Raw genomic sequence first — 21,540 nt, forward strand, 5'->3', positions numbered from 1 at the left:
ACGTGACTATGCTGCTCTTGTTTGTAATTTATGAGCCAAGAGGTGGCTTGCTTTATTATCAAATTAATAGCCTGTCTGTTGCACCTGTTCCAGTTTAGTAGCCACGTCTGCGATCTGCAATGTACAAAGCTCCAGCTGGACAGCATGAATACCATCCCCTACATGAGAAGGAGCTCCTTTCTTCTAAGCCTCAGACTCCAATGCTGCTAGCCACACACACAGATTCCGCTCTTTACTCTCTCTGAGCCTTTAAGTGAGCCTGCAAAGCAATCAAGTTTCCATGCATAACAGCTTTACGCCCCTTCCAAAGGGTCAACCTCCCCAGTATCATTATGTTGTATGTACTCTAGCAGCTATTTTTCTAACTGGCTTACATTAGCAGGAGTCTGTAAAATCTCATCATCAAGGTAAAATTATGTATCATACCTGATAATTTTCTTTCCATTAATCATAGCTGATCAATCCATAGACTGGTGGGTTGTGTCCATCTACCAGCAGGTGGAGATAGAGAGCAACCTTTTGCCTCCCTATATGTGGTCATGTGCTGCCAGAAACTCCTCAGTATGTCGATATCAAAGCTCCATCCGCAGGACTCAGCACTTAGAGAATTACACCCACGAAGGGTCACTCTGCCCAGCTCACCACCGCCGAAACGGGGGAGGGGAATTAACCCAGCTCATCCCCACACAAGTGGGGGAGGGGAATCCGTCCAGCTCATCCCCGCGGAGCGGGGGAGGGACACCACACCCGCCGATGCGGGGGGATCTGGCTTATCCTGCAACCGCAACCGCGGGAGGAGCTGACTGACCCTAACACCGCCGAAGCGGGAGGGGTACAAAGCTGCCCTACAGCCGCACGAAGCGGGAGGGAGTGCCGGCAGAATTTAAATCTCAATCCAGCCCCGTAAAACGGAGGGGAGAGGAATGCAGCAGCTCACTGTAACACAAACTCGTCTCAACTCTTGAAGAATCCAAGTGAAAGAAGAACTTGAACACGAAGTCCTCCTGAAGTAACTGAAGGCTAAACTTGAACCTAAAATTCAACCAGAATATAAACAGTACAGATATCTGGGAGGGGCTATGGATTGATCAGCTATGATTAATGGAAAGAAAATTATCAGGTATGATACATAATTTTACCTTCCATATCATCAAGCTGATCAATCCATAGACTGGTGGGATGTACCGAAGCAGTACTCACCCAGGGCGGGACATAGAAATCCCTGACCGCAACACTGAAGCTCCAAACCGGGCCTCCGCCCGAGCAGCCACAGTCAAGCGGTAATGCCTGGCAAAGGTATGGGCCGAAGCCCAAGTTGCCGCCTTGCAAATCTCTTCCAAGGAGACGGACCCTAAGCCGCTGCAATGGCTTCCTTGCCCATCTTGCCACTGTAGGCTTAGAAGCCTGCAGACCCTTACGAGGACCTGTAAACAGGACAAACAGATGATCCGATATCCGGAAATCATTGGTCACTTCCAAGTATCTGATGATGACTCGTCTCACATCCAGAAATTGAGAGCAGAGTATTCCTCTGGGTAGACCTCCCTACGAAAGGAAGGGAGACAGAGCTGCTGAATCACATGGAAGCGAAAAACAATCTTGGGCAGGAAGGAAGGCACTGTGCGAATAGTCACTCCTGCCTCAGTGAACTGCAGAAAAAACTCTCGACATGAGAGCGCCTGGAGCTCGGAAACTCTTCTGGCTGAAGTGATAGCCACCAAAAAGACTGCTTTCAACGTCAGGTCTTTCAGAGATGCCCTCGACAAGGGTTCAAAAGGCGGCTTCTGCAATGCTCTTAGCACCAGGTTGAGATTCCACGCAGGCACCACTGAGTGCAGAGGAGGGCGCAGGTGATTAACTCCCTTGAGAAAGCGCACCACATCTGGCTGCGAAGCCAGGGAAGCACCCTTCAGGCGGCCCCTGAAGCAAGCCAGAGCCGCTACCTGAACTTTCAGGGAACTGAGCGCCAGGCCTTTGTCCAGACCTTCTTGCAGGAACGCCAACACTGAAGAAATTGGAGCAGTGAAGGGAGAAAGTGAGCCTGCTTCACACCACGCTGCAAAGATACGCCAAACCCTGGCGTAAGCAGTAGAAGTAGAGCGCTTCCTCGCTCTCAGCATAGTGGCGATGACCTTGTCTGAGAAGCCCTTCTTTCTCAGACGCTGCCGCTCAATAGCCAGGCCGTAAGACCAAAGGGGGAGGGATCCTCCATCACCACGGGACCCTGATGTAACGGGCCCTGCTCCACTGGCAGCCGCAGAGGATCGCCGACTGAGAGTCTGATCAAGTCCGCATACCAGGGACGTCTGGGCCAATCCGGACCCACCAGGATTACCCTGCCGGGATGCTTTGCCACCCGGTCTAGCACCCTGCCCAACATGGGCCAGGGCGGGAACACATAGAGAAGCTCTTGTGTCGGCCACTGTTGGAGGAGAGCATCTACTCCCAGGGATCGAGGGTCCCGTCCTCTGCTGAAAAAGCGCGGCACTTGGCAATTGGCCGATGACGCCATCAGATCTAGGCTCGGCTGGCCCCAGCGCTTCGTGGTGTCCAAGAACACCTGAGCAGATAGCTGCCACTCTCCGGGCTCCAAGGTATGGCGACTGAGAAAGTCCGCCTTGACATTCATGACTCCGGCAATGTGGGCCGCTGACAGCTGTTCCAGGTTCGCTTCCGCCCACTGGCATAGATTCATGGCCTCCTTGGCTAGAGGGGCGCTCTTGGTACCTCCCTGGCGGTTGACATAGGCCACAGCCGTGGCATTGTCCGACAGGACCCGTACAGGCTTCAACACCAGTACCGGGATGAACTCCAACAACACCAACCGAATGGCTCTGAGTTCCAGGAGGTTGATAGACCACTTGCCTCTGCAGGAGACCAGAGCCCCTGCGCTGTCCTTCCCAAGCAGTGGGCTCCCCAGCCCATCAAAGAGGCGTCTGTCGTGACGACAATCCACTCCGGGGTCACCAGAGGCATTCCTGCAGACAACTTGTCTGTCTGCGTCCACCAGCTCAGCGCCTTGCGCACTGCTGGGCCCAAGGGAAGGTGCACAGCATAATCCTCCGACATCGGAGTCCAGCGCAGCAGCAGAGATTGTTGTAGTGGTCTCATACGAGCCCTGGCCCAGGGCACTACTTCCATCGTGGCCGTCATAGAGCCCAACAGCTGCACGTAGTCCCAAGCCCGAATAGGGGAGGCTACTAGGAACTAGTCCACCTGAGCCTGAAGCTTGACAATCCGATTGTCTGGCAGGAACACTCTGCCCACTTGGGTGTCGAATCGAACTCCCAGATACTCCAGGGACTGAGTCGGGCGCAGCTGGCTTTACTCCCAGTTGATGATCCACCCCAGGGAGCTCAAAAGAGCAACCACCCGGTTCACAGCTTTGCCGCACTCTGCATAAGAGGGGGCTTGGATCAACCAGTTGTCCAGATAAGGATGGACTTGAACTCCTTCCTTCCTCAGGAAGGCCGCGATGACCACCATTACTTTGGAGAAGGTCCGCGGAGCAGTAGCCAACCCGAACGGAAGGGCTCTGAACTGGAAGTGTCGGCCCAATACTGCAAAACGCAGAAAGCGTTGATGAGGAGGCCAGATGGGAATATGCAAGTACGCTTCCTTGATGTCCAAGGATGCCAGGAACTCTCCTGCCTTCACTGCCGCTATAACAGAGCGGAGGATCTCCATGCGAAAGTACCGAACTTTCAAGGCCCAATTGACCCCTTTGAGGTCGAGGATAGGCCGTACAGAACCTCCTTTCTTTGGTATCACAAAGAAAAAGGAGTAACATCCCTTGCCAAGCTGATTTTCTGGCACCGGAACGACCGCCCCCAGGCGGATCAGATTGTTCAAGGTCTGCTGCACTACCACAGCTTGACCGGAGACTTGCAGGGAGAGAGTACAAACCCGTCTTTTAAGGGTCGGCAGAACTCTAGCTTGTAGCCGTCTCTGATGACTTCCAGCACCCAAGCGTCTGAAGTTATTGTGGTCCACTCGCCCATAAACGAGGACAGCCGTCCTCCAATCTGTACTGGGGCGTGGACCAAGGCCCCGTCATTGGGTACGAGACCCTGGGGGAGGACCGGAGGGGACACCTCCGGGACGGCGGTCTCTGCGAAAGGAATGCTGCTTGGGGGAGAAGTTCCTCTTGAAGGAAGAGGGGGCAGAGGAGCCCGACCTGCCCGGGCGGTACCGACGGGCTTCCTGAAACCGTCCTCTGGAGGTACCAGGGCGAGTACTAGCCCGAGCCCTGACCTCTGGTAACTTCTTGCCCTTAGACGTGCCGAGATCGGTCACGATTTTGTCCAGCTCGACCCCAAAGAGCAGCTTGCCTTTAAAAGGCAATCTAGCCAGGCGGGATTTAGAGGCGTGGTCAGCAGACCAATGTTTCAGCCAAAGCCACCGCCGCGCAGAGATTGTCTGAGCCATGCCTTTCGCTGAGGCCCTCAAGACATCATACAGCAAGTCTGCCAAATAGGCTAAGCCCGATTCCAGGGCCGGCCAATCAGCCCTCAAGGAAAGATCCGAGGGGAAAGCCCGCTGCACCATAGTCAGGCACGCCCTGGCCACATAGGAGCCGCAAATTGAGGCCTGCAAACTTAAAGCAGCTGCCTCAAAGGACGACCTTAAGGCCGCCTCCAATCTTCTGTCTTGGGCGTCCTTTAGGGCCGTGCCACCTTCCACCGGCAACGCCGTTTTCTTAGTCACCGCAGTGATTAAAGAATCCACGGTAGGCCACAGAGAGGCCTCACGTTCACTTTCAGCCAAAGGATAGAGGCGGGACATAGCCCTAGCCACTTTAAGGCTCGCTTCCGGGACATCCCATTGAGCCGCAATTAAGGTGTGCATGGCATCATGCACGTGGAAGGTTCTAGGCGGGCGCTTCGTCCACAGCATAATGGCAGAGCCAACAGGGGCTGAGGGAGAGACGTCCTACGGAGAGGAAATCTTCAAAGTGTCCATGGCCTGCACCAACAGGTTGGACAAATCCTCTGAGCTAAAAAGAAGCGCTGCAGAGGGGTCATCCGCTCCATCCGAGCGGGGTTCCGTCTCCTCCAAGGAATCCGCAAAGGACCGTTGGGAGACCTCAGATACGCTGCCCTCATCTACATCGGAGGAGACAAAGTCCTCCAAGGCCTGGGAATCAACCTGAGGGCGTTTACCTCTGGGAACCTCAACCACTTTACCAGATGAGGGAGCAGGGGCAGCGTTTTGCATGAGGAAGGCCTGATGCAGCAGCAAAACAAACTCGGGGGAGAAACCCCCCAGACTGTGTACTTCCGCAGCCTGGGCAACAGCCCTAGACGCACCCTCAACCGGCGCTCGCGAGAGCGGGGGAGAGACATGCTGCGCATCCAAAATGGCGTCCGGCGCGACACTCCGCGAAGGAGCCGCGCGGGAAGAACGGCGCTTAACTTTAGCTGCTTTTGTGCCATCGCCCAAATTAAGGGCGTTCATGGCATTAATGTCTCCAACCTCAAGGGCAGCCCAAGAAGAAGCCGTCCGAGCCGCGTGGCCGGCCAAGATGGCGGAGGCGAGGAGCGGGGGATGGGCGTTTATGGCGGGAAAAACCGCCACGCCGGAGGAAGGACCGGGACATTCATCGGTCACGAAAGTGTCACCCAACAAGGGCGAATCAGGCTTTAAGACCCCCGCATCCCCTCTAGAAGCGCTCAAGCGATCCGGGGAGCGACTCTTTGCGCCCTCGCCCTCCGACGTCATATGCCACGAGGAGAAGAATCGGGGAACCCCCTGCCCGCTATAAAAAGGTAAAAATTACCTGCTTGCCGCTCCGAGCTGTAACGACCTGGTGTCCCAGTGAGTAGCTGCAATAAACGTTTAAATAAACGTCGAAATAAACGCCTTTAAGGACGTTCAAAATTTTTTTTTTTTTAACGGAGCCAGCGGGAGGGGGGAGATAAGGAGGGACCTGGCACTACCAGGTTTGCACTTGCTCAAAAGAGCCCTCAACCCCAGGCACTCAACAAAACCTAAGAATTAGGCTTGGAGGCCTAGCCAGAGCTGCTGCTGTGTGTGACCACCACCTGCTGAGATAGAGAACATACTGGGGAGTTTCCGGCAGCACATGACCACATATAGGGAGGCAAAAGTTTGCTCTCTATCTCCACCTGCTGGTAGATGGACACAACCCACCAGTCTATGGATTGATCAGCTTGATGATATGGAAGATGCCAATACTGAATCCCGCCCTGATCCAACTCTAAATAAAGGTCCAATTGCAAAGGGGAATGGTCAGATCATGTCCGTAGCCAAATCTGAAGCACCTTCGCTCTCTTTTGAATGGATAAGCCCCTATCAAATAATCAATCAAAGAATGAAATTTATACACTGGGGGGGAAAAAAAGGAATAATCCTGTCCACCTCCCCCCCCCCCCACCCCAGAGAAAATGTCCTTCATGGATCTAGTAGACCCCAGTGAGCTATAAAAGTTTTAAATGCCTGTCTGTCTATCTGTCTTCCTATAGGAGATACCCTGAGATGAGTTATCCAAGAATGTATTCAATGTTAGATTAAAATCTCCTCCCACCAATATGTTACCTTAAGGACGCTTTAGAAGCGTCTGATTCAACGTATGAAAAAAAGACCCCCTGGTCTTCATTCGGTACATAAACATTAAGCAGTGGTAAAAACCAAGGATCCCAATGTGACCACAAGTAGTAGATATCGCCCCTCCTTATCCCTCACCACTTTATTAATTAGCCAAGGCTGCTTTATAGAAAATGCTATCATAACCCCTCTAGTTTTCTGTTGTAATGTATTAGAGGGAAAATACATGGTTGAGTAATTCTTATGCAAACAATATTTCTCACAAACAGGCAAAAAATACATTTCTTGAACAAACGCTACACCTGCATCAGTTCTACTTCTTTAACTAAAAGTTGCCTTTTGGTTGATGAGTTTAAGCCTCTTACATCATAGCTAAGTAGTGTTATCTTATTCATCTACTAATCCATTGGAAATGAAAAACCATCCTTTCTAGTTATGCCTAAAGGAGGTACATTGCCAATGGCACTCTAAACCCACTAATCCCCCATTCCGTTTCAAATTGTGTATCCTTTGGAGAGACCACAATTCCCTTCCTTTCTACCCTTCCCCGCACATCTGAGTCGAGCTAGGGGTGAGTGGCAGCTGAGGAGGAGGGTGGGAATAAGGACTGAACTAGGCTTTGCTGTTCCTTCTAGAGTCTATTAATGCTGTGGCAAAAAATTCACGTTTTTAAACTATGAGGAAAAGGGTATAGAGACTAGCTAATAAAAAAAAATAAATAAAAAAGCAAACTTTAATTCTGTTTTTATCAATATCCTACAATTCCTCTTTTAAACCCAATCTTTAAGTTACCAAGCACAGAACATGGGACCTTTCCTCTCTACATAGTTTGGATTCTAAAGAAAGTGCTTCAAACAAACCCTTTGACGCTAGCCCAGTAATCAGGATGACCTCAGTATTATTTATTTATTTGTAGCATTTATACCCCGCTCTTTCCCACTCGATAGCAGGCTCAGTGCGGCTTACAATAAATGGTAACAAAGTGTAACAGAGATGACATAGGCTCAGTGCGGCTTACAATAAATGGGAATAAGGTGTATCAGAGATAATATAAGATATGGATACATCATTTTACAGAGATTCAAATTGTATAGAGAATGAGAAGACGAAGGAATATGGGGGCAGGATAAGGTATGGTAATGCTAGTGGTTTGGTTTAGAGATGTGGTTTAGGTAATTAGATTAAGTTGGGTCATTCGAATAGGCTCGTTTGAAAAGGTATGTTTTCAGCAACATTCGGAAGGGTAGAAGTTCATTGGTTCTAATGAGTCTTGGTATGGCGTTCCAGAGTTGACTGCCTATCATGGAAAAGTTGGAAGCGTAGTAACCTCTGAGAATATTCTACTTCCTCACACCTTAACACCTTATTCAGGTCAGTAGCAGTGCTACCTCTCCAGGAGGCAAAGACAGAAAATAAATTTCTTTTAGGAAAGTTTGAGTCTTGCTACTATTCTTTCCAACACTCTTGGCTGTTAAGCTTCTACCTCAAGAGAAAGTTTCAGTTTAAAATTATGGGGAAAGGGGTTGTACACTATGGATGTTAGTTAATAATGCTTTCTTCTATTTTTTTTTTTTTTCTAAGACTGAATTAGGCCCTGTTGTTCCTTCTAGGGTCTTAAATTTACTAATTTGTAGCTTCATTGCATGCTCCTTAGTCCTAGTATTTTTGGAAAGAGTAAACAAGCGATTCACGTCTTGTTCCACTCCAACTCATTTTATAGACCTCCATCATACCTCCCCCTCAGCCGTCTTTTCTCCAAGCTGAACAGCCCTAGCCGCTTTAGCCTTTCCTTATAGGGAAGTCGTTCCATCCTCTATCATTTTCACCCCCTTTCTCTGTACCTCTTCTAATTCTACTATATCTTTCTTGTACTGACCAGAATTGCACACAAGATTTGAGGTGCGGTCACACCATGGAGGGATACAAAGGCAGTATAACTCCTCATTTTTGTTTTCCATTCCTTTCTTAATAATACCTAACATTCTATTTGCTTTCTTAGCCACTGCTTAACACTGAGCACAGGGTTTCAACGTACCATCAACGATGACACCTTGATTCCTTTCCTGGTCGGTGACTCCTAATGTGGAACTTTGCATTATGTAGCTAAAGTTCAGGTTCCTCTTTCCCACATGCATCACTTTGCACTTGCTCACATTAAACGTCATCTGTCATTTGGATGCCCAGTCTCCCAAGGTCCTCTTTTAATTTTTCACAATCCACTGGCTGCTTGTAAAACTTTTTCCTTTATCTTGTAATTTGTAAAGCAAGCTACAATATCCTTGGGTTTATTAGTTTGAGGTGTTCCCAATGTCTGATGGGCACTATCCAATAATACTGTGGACCCTTCAACCCCCAGGAGTACCTCCGCTATTGACTGTACAACAGAAATCCAGATAAGCAGAGTTTTACGGTATTTTGCAAAAGCTTAAGTTTTGGCACCTGCTTCTATTTTCCTTATCCTCTATTTTATCCAATATGGTAAGGCTCACAGCTCTTGCAACTGTCTACTGTAGCGAGTGTCTCAGTATGCTGCTTGACCTACTGCTCATGTCTTCAACTCACCATCCGAGTTCCACAAGTTTGGTGTGTAAGTCAGCTCCCAGCGTAAATAGTTCTTCCTGGACCGCTATAATGTCCGCCTTTTATCTCCTGGAGCCAGTCGCTTATTTCCCACAAAGGCTTGCCTGATGGATCCAAGGTATTTCACAGCTGGAAACAGATTCGGTGATTGTGAATTCAAAGGCCGAGACACTAGCTCCATCTTTTCAGCCCGCTCCTCCAGCCTCGTGGCGGTAGGCCCTGCTGCTCCCATATATGCAAAACAAGATAAATCAACCGACTTGCCTACACTGCTCATTCCTGAGCATGCTTGGTAGGAAGAAGTCTGCTATGAGACCCGAGACGGTCCGAATAGTGCTGGTGAATGCTGACATCACTGTTATAGGGGAATTTTGCCCAGAGCGTTCCTCCTAAGCAGGCGTTCCTAGCACTGACATCACTTCCTCTATGCTTTATTTCATTGTATTTGGATATTACTTAGTATTCTTTATTGTATAGTACTTTTTTTTCTCCATGGATAACAAGTATCTCAATAGCAATACTGAAGTAACATCAATGGGGAAGAAGTTAAGTTAGGATTTGCTTCTCAGACCTCAGAAAACTCTGGAAGTTTTCTAAGGTTGTTTTGGTGTTCCTGCGCTGCTGCTTGTGACAGTTGCCACCAGTTTTTTTTTTCCATTCATGGTCACGGTCAGTGAGGAGTTAACTTCTAATTGTCAGTCTGTCATTGAGGACTTCTTCAAAATTTAGTTCAATCTTGCAGGAGTAGACCATCAAGCTGGAGACAAAAACCTGGATTCAAGCACTGTCCAGCTTGTGACAGAAAAATGTCACTAACAGACACACAAGAATGGTGCACTAGTCACATGGGAGCATCTCATGAAGTGAATAATTGCTACAAATGTGCTCATGTCTCAAAAGACTAGAAAGAAAAGGGAGTTTACATTTAAAAAATCTCTCAAAACTTGACCTCCCAACATAAGTGAAATCAAACAGATGTTCAACAAAGCTTGATCAATCAAAAAAGAACCACCAAAGGAACTCTTGTTCAGTCCGAAAAAACATGAGGGATACAGCTCACAGTCAGTAAACAATTCAAATAGCTAGTTGCTTGGTAGGGTTCCCGATATATTTCTCTGTCACCATCCTATTCCACCATTCATCATGATCCCTCCCCAGACTTTCTACTTAGTGAGTTATTTACTTTTCTCATGGTTCCTATTTATTTATTTATTTATCACATTTGTACCCCACATTTTCCCACCTATTTGCAGGCTCAATGTGGCTTACATCAAACCGTAGAGGCAATCGCCAATCCGGTAAATATACAAATACAATATAGTGTAGTGATCAGGGAGCATCAAAAGAACAGGGTATACAGGGAAAAGGGAGGGAAGGTTAAGAATGTCCAAAATGGTCCATTAATTTGCTGTGTTGCAGGATGTAGGGACGTATGTTGAATCCTTGGGATAGGCCTTTCCAAATAAGCTGGACTTGAGTGATTTCCTGAAATTAAGATGATTGTGAATAGTTTTTACAGCTTTTGGCAGTGCATTCCATAGTTGAGTACTAACAAAGGAGAAGGTGGAAGCATAAGTGGATTTATATTTGAGGCCGTTGCAGCTAGCGTAATGAAGGTTTAAGTATGAACGGGATGATCTGGATGTATTCCTGTGCGCAGGGTCTACCTCAGAATTGCGAGCAAAATTCTTACCATTACCCTTACCTATCCCAGTTCTATGGGAAAATCGTCCACCACCATGGTGTCAGCGACAATGTTTCCCACCCATGGTTTTTCCATTACAGTTCATGCCTAAACAGAAGAACTTGCATGTCCCTTTAGATATCACTTTTGGCTTGTTAAATTGTAGATCTCTTTGTTCTAAGTCTTATTTTATCCGAGACCAGATCATACACACAAACTGCTCCTTATTATGTTTATTTATTTATTGCACTTGTATCCCACATTTCCCCACCTATTAACTGAAACATGGATTAAAAATGAGGAAGAATCTTTATCTTTTTAACTCACTTCCTCCTGATTATGACGTTCTTTCTGTATCTAGATCAGGTAATTGGTGGTGATCTTGCCATTATTTACAAAACAAATCTAGCTATATCACAGGTAACCTCTCCCTTTTCCTTTTGGTCATTAAATTAAACTCAGACTACCCGCTCTATCATATATGGTTTTACTGCCCCCCTTCATTACCAGTCAACAAATGGGATTTATGCTTGCAAGCCATCACGAAAGCTATCATTTACTATTCAAATTTGCTTATCCTAGGTGACTAACATTCACTTATATGATCCCAGAAACTCCCGAGCCAAACTATTTCAGGATTTTTTGTCTGATCTCAACTTCAGACAATAGATTTCCTTCCCCAACCAAGCTGGTCACACTTTGGATCTTGTACTTACCCAAGCCAGTTGCTTTATTTCTCCTTTATTTACTGCCTTTCCTATTTCATGGTCTGATCATGTTCTTATTACATTTACTATAACATTAGCTATTAAAACTCATTCCCCTTCTCCATCCCAGAATCGAACTCTTTCTGCAGTTGACACTGAATCCCTATCTCCATCCCTTTTCTCAGTACCATCGGATTTTTCATTAAAATCAATAAATGAACAGACTGATCTCTGGCATTCTATCCTAAGGCAATTAACCTCATAGCTCCAAAATATTATGTATGTTTTCGATTTTCCCAACAGAAACCTTAGCATCATGTTGACCTCCGATTACTAAAAAGGCAACATCGCAGAGCTGAAAGAATCTGGAGAATATGGTCTTCAACACACTTACAAGCATGTAAACAACTGCACAGGGAATACAATTATCAATTACAAAAAGCCAAACAGACTTATGTTCTTAGGAGACAAACAATCTACTAACCATAGCAAAGATATCTACTCCGTTTTTTGTAATTTCTCTACACAACACCATATTTTGCCCAGGGTGACATGCCCTGTGCAGCGCTCCTCTACGATTTTTTTTCATTGTAAAGTCCAAGATTTAAGGAAAGTTATTCCCACTGGCCCCCAAAACTTTGTTTCAATTCCCCCCTCTAGTCCCGTTATCCCAAATACAGCTCCCTATACTAACTTTGCAGGAGCATCTACTTGGTCTTGCTTCCAACAACAATCTCTAGTTTCCTTATCCAAAATTATATCCAACCTGAAACCCTTATTCAGTCTCAATGATCCATTGTCTTCATCCTGGTACAAGTTACCTAACTTGGATTTACTTCCAAATCTTCTCACTATTGTTAATCACAGTCTCAAAAGTGGTATCTTCCCAGACTCCTGGAAATTAGCCTCAGTACTACCAGTTTTGAAAAAAACCTAACCTTGGTCCATCACTCCTTAAACATTATCGCCCAATAACCAATTCCTGTTATGTGTCAAAAGTCTTGGAAAAAAACTGTTTTTCCTCAACATATTCAGTTCTCTGAAAAACTCTGCCTTGCATCCCTGGCAATCTGGTTTTAGACCTCATTTTAGCACCAAAACAGTTACAGCAGCCCTTCTCAGTGAACTACACTCACACCTTGATTCACGTAATATAGTACTTGTGATCTCATTAGATCTATCGGCCGCATTTAACTTTGTGGACCACGCTTTACTTCTTTCATACTTCTCTGATTTCAGGCTCACTAGTACAGTTTTCTCATGGTATACCTCATTTCTCTCCTTTCATTTCAGGTTGACATACAAGATTCCATTTCAAACTAATACTAATTGTCATGTGGGGTTTTCCCAGAGTTCAGTCCTCTCCCCTCTGCTTACTTATTCAATCTTTTAGTATAGCAGCCTACTTTTATGCAGATGACATACTCCTTGCTTACCCAACTAATCCTTTTGCCACTAACTTATCCCTCCTACAGTCTTGTCTTGACAAAGAAACAGTTGGTTAAAAGAACATAAATTAATCCTTAATAAAGAAAAACACTACTGCCTGCTGGTTCACTGGTACTTTTGCCACAACCCTCTATTACAGTAAAGCTTTTTGATACCATAATAACTCCCATTTCTTTCAGTCCGTTATCTTAAAATCATTTGAGCTTCCACCTTATCCTTTTCACCACAAATTTCCAATTTGATCAAATTGTGTTCTTGTGCCTTTCAACAGTTGTGTTGCATTCAATATCTCTTCAATCATGATGATTATTGTAACATAGTGTAAGCTGGCTTGCCCCGATATTCCATGAAAAGGCTTCAAACAATACAGAATACTGCAATTAGGCTCCTTTTGTCATGCCTGTCATTCAGATCATGTAACATACCTACTTAAAAATCATCATTGGTTACCTTTGGAAGAAAGGATTATTTATAAAGTTGCACTACTCGCCTTCAAAGCCTTCCGTATAGGAATCCCTGACTGTCTAATCTTACATTTCCATACTATCCTAATAGAGTTCTACGACCCCTTAATGATCATCAGCTTGTAGTGCCAAACCCTAAAGCTGCCCACTATGAATTCACCCGACAAATAGCTTTTTATTTCCTGACCCCATTCCTTTGGAACAACTTACCACTTTCTCTCCGTGCAAACCTATTAAAAGTTTTAAAGCTGGCCTTAAATCCTGGTTATTCAAAAAAGCATATGGTATTTCTGACATCATCTCATTGGATCCTTTCTATTTTTTTTATCTCTTCTCTTTTTCCTTTACTTTCTTTTGGTAGTGTATTACTTTCCTATAATTTTATGGAGTTCCTTTCCTACTGTATTTTAGATTGTAAACCGCTTTGCTCTGTTTTTCTAGTTTCAGCGGTGTAGCAAATTTTAATAAACTATAAACTATCTAAGAAATATCAGCAACTCAAGAGTTAGATGAGTAAAATACCTCCATCAGCAAAAAGCAAAGTCAGCAGGAGGATAATGTCATCACTGGAGCCACACAGTGATTATAAATTTTATTGTTGACCCAACACAGTCCTAGCATTAAAATAACATAAACAAACAGTTTCAAAAAGTTTCACACGTTTAAACATTAAAAAAATACATAAAAACATTATAATTCAAACATAAGCAATACTTTAAAAAGAATATAAAGCAGCATACTTCATATAAAAAGACACACTGAATAAAAAAGGAGATACATAATCTCATTAAGAAAAAAAGTTCTAAAAGAAGTATGATACATATGCAGAGGTTTCTCATTATATTATGAATTATATAGAGAAAGAAGTATATTATGCTACAGCTCACCTTGTTTTTCAATGTCAGTAAACACAATGGGGTCAATATTCAGACCACAGGAAGTAGCTGGACTGCTTCCTGTGGTTGGTGCTGAGCCTGGATATTCAATTCCAGGCCATTTCTGGTGATCAGCATTGAATATCTGGGTGTTTTCTGGCTGATTTAAATTTAACTGGCCAAACCGATATTCAGCGCTGGCCAATTATGTTTAAATCAGCCAAAGATATTCCAGCTATTTTTAGCTGCCAAATTTAGCCAGCGATGTGCTGAATATCAGCGGATAGCCGGTTATATTGCACAATATAACCAGCTATCCACTAACCGGCAATAGTCAGCAGGAGATAGCCAGTTATCTCCCGCTGAATATTGCTAGATAATCACCAAGTACAATCTGCACAATCTCCAATGATCTGTTCCCAGCCAGATCCAAAGGTCTCTATTCTATCCTCATCCTTCTTGATCTATCTGCTGCTTTTGACACTGTTGATCACAGCCTACTCCTTGATACACTGTCCTCACTTGGATTTCAGGGCTCTCTTCTTTCCTGGTTTTCTTCTTCTCTCTCCCAGCGTACCTTTAGTGTATACTCTAGTGGATCCTCTTCTACTTCTATCCCACTGTCAGTTGGTGTACCTCAGGGATCTGTCCTGGGATCTCTTCTCTTCTCCATCTATACTTCTTCCCTTGGTACTCTGATCTCATCCCATGGTTTTCAATATCATCTTTACGCCGATGACTCCCAGATCTACCTCTCCACACCAGAAATCTCAGCCGAAACCCAGGCCAAAGTATCAGCCTGCCTGTCTGACATTGCTGCCTGGATGTCTCAGAGCCATCTGAAACTAAACACGACCAAGACTGAGCTTCTTATCTTTCCCCCTAAACCAACTTCTCCTCCTCCCCCATTCTCTATTTCTGTGGATAACACTCTCATCCTTCCTGTCTCATCAGCTCGTAACCTTGGGGTCATCTTCGACTCTTCCCTCTCTGCACATATTCAACAGACTGCTAAAACCTGTCGTTTCTTTCTCTATAATATCAGCAAAATTCGCCCTTTCCTTTCTGAGCACACTACCAGAACCCTCATCCATGCTCTTATCACCTCTCGCTTAGACTATTGCAACTTGCTTCTCATAGGTCTCCCACTTAGCCATCTTTCTCCTCTTCAATCTGTTCAAAATTCTGCTGCACGACTAATATTCCGCCAGGGTCGTTATGCTCATATTAGCCCTCTCCTCAAGTCACTTCACTGGCTTCCTATCCATTTCCGCATACAGTTCAAACTCCTCTTATTGACCTATAAGTGCATTCACTCTGCAGCTCCTCAGTACCTCTCCACTCTCATCTCTCCCTACATTCCTCCCAGGGAGCTCTGTTCACTGGGTAAATCTCTCTTATCTGCACTCTTCTCCTCCACCTCTAACTCCAGACTCCGTTCCTTTTATCTTGCTGCACCATATGCCTGGAATAGACTTCCTAAGCCGGTACGTCAAGCTCCATCTCTGGCCGTCTTCAAATCTAAGCTAAAAGCCCACCTTTTTGATGCTGCTTTTAACTCCTAATCCTTATTCACTTGTTCAGAACCCTTATTTTATCATCCTCACCTTAGTAGTCCTTTATCTCTTGTTTGTCCTAATTAGATTGTAAGCTCTGTCGAGCAGGGACTGTCTCTTCATGTTCAAGTGTACAGCGCTGCGTACGTCTAGTAGCGCTATAGAAATGATAAGTAGTAGTAGTAGATAGGGTAATAAGGTGGGGAGATTGCTTTCAACACTAATCAAGCAGAGGGGTGCAAAGCAGGTGATAGCCCAAATTAAAAATCCTAAAGGGCATAGGGTCACTGTTGAAAAAGTAGTACAGGCAGAATTTGTAACTTTTTATAAAAGTCTCTTTATGAATATCGCGACGCAAAAATGTCTTAAGTGCAAAACAGGGGATAATACTTTCTTTCACGCGCTCTGGAGCTGTGTGGAAATACGGCGATTCTGGTGCCAGATCATAGATTACTTATCGTCACTTTTGTCCTGTAGAATAGCTGACTCGCCCCTTCACTTGGTCTTGGACTATCCAGGGGAATATCAGGGACGTGTAGTGACACATAATTTGTTGATTCGTAAGCTGTGCCTACTGGCAAGGAAGTGCATTCTACAGACCTGGACCTCCGATTCTCAAACTGAATTTTGGCACTGGTGCAATATGGTGCATCAATTGCTGTCCTGGGAAGCACAGGAAGTAAAAAGCTCCCACAAACACAGAGGCCGTTTTTTGAAAATGTGGAATCCATACTTGCTCACTGCCGCCAAAAGGTAGAAGTCTCATCCTAAATAAGTTGGCTTGTTAGCGCACCTGCAGAGGGGGAGGGGGGAGGAAGGTTTAGTACATGAAAGGGATAATTTTTCATAATAAAAGGGAGAGGAGGGTGGGGGTAGGGGGTGGGGAGGGGGAAGGATGATTAATAGGTCACACTGGGGTAAGTTGTATCTAGATATTTGTGCCTGAAGGTATGTTAAAGTTTTTCTAAATGTTGAAATCTCAATAAAAACTGTTGAATATAAAAGTCTCTTTATGATAGGGGTGGCAGTGACAGCAATCAAAGTGATACGTTTTTCCAGTGCCTTGATTTACCAGTTGACTCATGATAAGAGGACTGCTCTTAACTTTCCAACTGTTGTTGCCGAGATTTTGCAAGCTGTAAAGCGCCTCAGATTGTCTAAGGCAACAGGACCTGACAGACTGAAGTCTAAATTTTATTTTAAAAAATTGTGTGTGTGTGTGTGTGTGGGGGGGGGGGGGGGGGGGGGGTGGAATTGCAGCCTCATTCATGGATCTATGTCAGCATTTATATGAAATGGGCAAAGCGGGAGGGCATTTGACATATGCTCATATTGTGGTGCTGCCCAAACCAGGACGAGACAAAGAACTTTTGGGTTCTTATTGTCCAATCTTACTCCTCAACCAAGATGTAAAGCTGTTTGCTAATGTAATGCTAGTCACCTTGGGAGGGTGCTTCCTGAATTTGTGCACATGGATCAATCTGGTTTTGTACTGGGTAGATATGCCTCCATCAACATATTTAGAGTGTTCTCAGCATTGCAGGCTAGGGGGCTTCAGCCTGGGGTCGCTATTATTTGGACACAGAAAAGGCATTTGACAAAATTATGTGAGATTATCTTTTCTGGATCCTTCCCCAATTTGGTATTATGGGGGAATTCTTGGGAGGAGTCAGGGCCCTTTACACCAACCCCACCGATCTAATGTTGATAAATGAGGTGTTGACCCCACCGTTTTCTCTAGAGCGGGGTACTCGACAGGGTTGTCCCCTCTCGCCTATGTTATTTGTACTCTTGCTAGAACCACTGGCCTCAAAGATTAAGAAATGGGACTTGTTATACCATCTTTCTGTGGTTTTTGCAACTACATTCAAAGCGGAGGGTTAAGTGACTCGCCCAGAGTCCCAAGGCGCTGCAGTGGGAATCAAACCCAGTTCCCAAGGCTCAAAGTCTGCTGTACTAACCACTAGGCTACTCCTCCACTTCAAAACAATCCAGAGTCATTAAAGGCATAATGGTAGGTTCCCAGGAGTAATAAGATTAACCTACTTGCAGATGACACTTATTTACTTAGATAATGCCACAGACACGGTCCACAGGTTGGTTTCCCTTATATCGCAGTTTGGCTTCTTTTCTGGTTTAAAGATCAGCTTTGAGAAGTTGGAGGCTTTGGCAGTATCTCTTCCTTGTAAATGCCAGCAGCTGCCTGCGTTTCCTTTGGTGTGGTTGTGTGAGAAATGTGTAAATATATTGCTTTTTCACTTAACATAATTCAAAAGATAAGAGTATATACTTTAGGCCCTAACTATATTTGTATAGGCCCTTTCTAACAGAGACCATCACATTATATATTATACTACTATATTATAGCTTTCTGAATTACTAACAAAGGAACTCTGTTAGTTTAAAGACATGTGTGCAAATTGATAAGAAGCTTAGTCAGGAGAGAGAAAAAGGGGGGAGGGGGGTTAAAAAGCCCAATCTGCTGAGACCCAGAGGAGCATGAAAGCTTCAAGGACAGGCCTTAGAGCTAAGATAAAAATGTAGCCAGGCATGAGACCATGATTGAATATCTGCAAGATAAACTGAAAAAGGGAATAGAAGAAGGGGGGAGGTGCGGGGAAGGTGAAACATGCCATGTGCGAGAATGCTAAGGCAGAGCTCTCACATGGAAGTCTGAAGATAAGAATGCAAACCAAGTAGAAGAACTAACAATGAATAGAGGCTCAGGCTTGGTCGATGGAAAATCTTCAAAGGGGGCTGTCATATGACAATTAGCAATGATGTACTGGGGGGGGGGGGGGGGGTAAATGTGATCAATATCCAATGAGAAACTTAAATGTAACCAAGAAAGAAAAGGTATATAACCTGCAAACCTTAAGGAAGAGTGTGCCTGCTTGCTTTCATAGACACCCATTCTTACAAGAATGTATTTTTGAAATAATACACTAATTAAGACTTCCTTCACCAATCTGGTTTTATAAGTTTGTTTTGTATAGGTTCTCAGATTATCTGAGGACTGTTTATAACAGTTGTCGGGCACTCTGAAGTATTTGGGGTTTACTTTAATCATGATATAATGGTCATGTATAAGAACATAGGGGAGAAATTAGAGCATATTAGGTTGCTTTGTCATAGATGGAAAGATTTGCCAATCTCTTTTCTGGGCAGGGTGGTTCTGGTTAAAATAGTAATGCTTCTGAAATTGCTGTACCCATTGCAAATGATGCCCATTTGGATAACACGCAATGAGGAAGCTTTTTATAAGAAGATGGTGTGTTCATTTATTTTGAGGGCACGAGAGATGCATTTAGGATACAATAAATTGATACGTGATAGACTTAAGGGGTAAACGTACCAGATCTGTATCTTTACAGTGTAGCAGCCCTTCTCCACTGGATCCACAAAATACATATGGTGGTTTTATGTTTTTGCACCCAAATACGTGTGGGTGGACTGTTCCCAGCCTTACTCAGTATTTAACATCTAGCAATCACAATGAGGAAGTGTCCCGCCCCTGCTTTGGCCCTTCAGGTTGGCATGGAATTGGTGGAGATCTAGGCTACGTGGAGCTTCCAGGTCCTTGCCCTTTTAAGAGATGGTTGACAACCTGAGATTCCCCGCAAGGCAGGGTAAGACACATTTTTCTATATGGCTAAAGCAGGGGTATGCATATGTCAGATAGTTTGTGGATCCGGCGAGGGATGTTTTTCTCTCCTTCCAACAGGTCCAGCATAGCTGGCAGATCCCTCAATGTGTTTTTTTTACATTTTTTTTAAATGCAACGCTATTGCAGCTCCTTTGGTCAATGGGGGACAAGAGGTCCCCGTTTCACTTTACTCTTTTGCCAAATGCATGCAAGTTCCAATAAATTGGCGGCCTTGTATTTTTTAGAATGGGAGCAATGTCTATCTCCCTACTTTTTGCAGCTGGGAGAGGGGATTCTCTGAGGAGGAGCTATCAGCCTGATTTTAGCGGTGTTTCGACGGACCCCAAATGTGGGTCTTCATGAGCTGCAATTTAAAATACTGCATGGGGCTTACATTACTAGGAAAAGCAGGAACCAGATGGGTTTGTGGGCAGAAGATACTTGTCTGAGATGCCGCTGTTTTTCTGGAACCCTGGTTCATCAGTTTCTTGAAGGCCCTTCCTTGTGCTCTTTGGTCATGCAATACTTCAGGACTTTTTAAAAAAATGCTTCAATGGTCCTCCCTCCACCATCATGAACTTGAGTTTCTAAACAAAGGGAGCTGGCACTGGATGACCTCTGCGACTCTTAGATGGGAAGTCACCATTAGTGTGGCAGTAGAGATCCCCGCTGTCCATGGAGAAAATGAAGCTGCATATCTGTGTTCTCCGTGGACAGTAGGATATACATTCTTAATTCTCCATCTAAGTTGCAGCACGCTATAGAAATGGACTGACAGCAACTGCAGGAGCGTGGGAACACCTGTGCAGCTTCAGAAAGTTTTCCAGGGGTTTCAGAAGCCTGGGAAGCTAATCCCAACTTGGCACTGTCTTCAATGATGTCACAATTAGAGTATCTGTAGGATCTATGGACAACATCCATTACAGATATGCAGCTTCATTTTATCAAGCAATGCTTTTGTGAACTATTTGAAAATTCTATAAATAAAAAATAAAAATAATGAACAACAATATATAAAGTAAAAAGATTTATGCATGAACTTGTAACATTTTTCAGTAAATTGCTGAACCAGTTCAATGGCTTCCTTTTAAATCTTCCTATTGTAAATATTCCAATATTTTCATGTATCAGATGTAACTACCAAAGTGTACCAAAAAACTAAAAAAAAACACAAAAACAAAAAAACCCCAAAAAACAAACACTATCCTTGCAAAAGTCAGCACAAAATTGTTCAACAGGATGCAAATTCACAGGAACTAAAAAGGAGCCATGGTATGAATGTGTCTTCTACGGCTGCTAGAACTGAACCGAGATCACCAATTCAATTCACATAAATTAAAAACAGAACTGGTAACTAACAGAAAAGATTTGAAAAAGTGATCATTCGCTCCCAAACCAGCTAATACCCACACACTAAAAAAAAACAAACCTTCTTACCTGGTCATTTGAATTACTTAAAGCATTATCTGTTTGCAGAATACTTGGTGTGGCCTTTCCATCTTCTTTTGATATCTGTTTCCTTGGTATGTGAATTTTTGGAGAATTAAGTAATATTTCACATGGATGCATGGCTGGTGCAGAACTTTTAGGATCCATCTTTGCTGTTTTCTTGTTCACATCAATAATTTGGTGCTTTTTAAAAAGGGTGTCACTTCCATCTATAAGAAGATTTGTGTGAATAACTTTACTTCCTTTCCCAGTGGCCAGCAGATTGTCCGTTTGAACTGGGATATAGCCATTGTGCGTTGTGCTCGTGACTGTAGTTTGAGACATTTCATCATCAGCATCACTGTCCTGTGACTCAGCAAAAACACTGTCTTGGTTATGGTATGTGCTAGTAACGAAGCATTCTCTATTTATTTCTCTTATTTTATTTGTAAATGACAGATTTAGTGATGACCCATTCAGGCTGGATTTTGTGACATAGTCATACTTATTTTTTGTAGGTGACCGATCTATTAAAATAAAAGTGCAAAACAAGAAAAAATAAAACTTAAAAGCAATGTAATTCT

The 21,540-nt window shown here is 44.4% G+C and overlaps 1 protein-coding gene across 1 annotated transcript in view; it reads right to left on the reverse strand.

Annotated features, from left to right (window-relative positions):
* MIS18BP1 (MIS18 binding protein 1) overlaps positions 1–21,540 on the reverse strand; it is a 328,661-nt gene that overhangs the window by 239,117 nt on the left and 68,004 nt on the right. Inside the window, exon 4 of the mRNA XM_030214962.1 lies at positions 20,966–21,483. Within this exon, the coding sequence (XP_030070822.1) occupies positions 20,966–21,483 (518 nt within the window). The remainder of the gene's footprint in view (positions 1–20,965; positions 21,484–21,540) is intronic.

Source organism: Microcaecilia unicolor, chromosome 9, assembly GCF_901765095.1.
Source record: "Microcaecilia unicolor chromosome 9, aMicUni1.1, whole genome shotgun sequence".
Taxonomy (NCBI): Eukaryota; Metazoa; Chordata; class Amphibia; order Gymnophiona; family Siphonopidae; genus Microcaecilia; species Microcaecilia unicolor.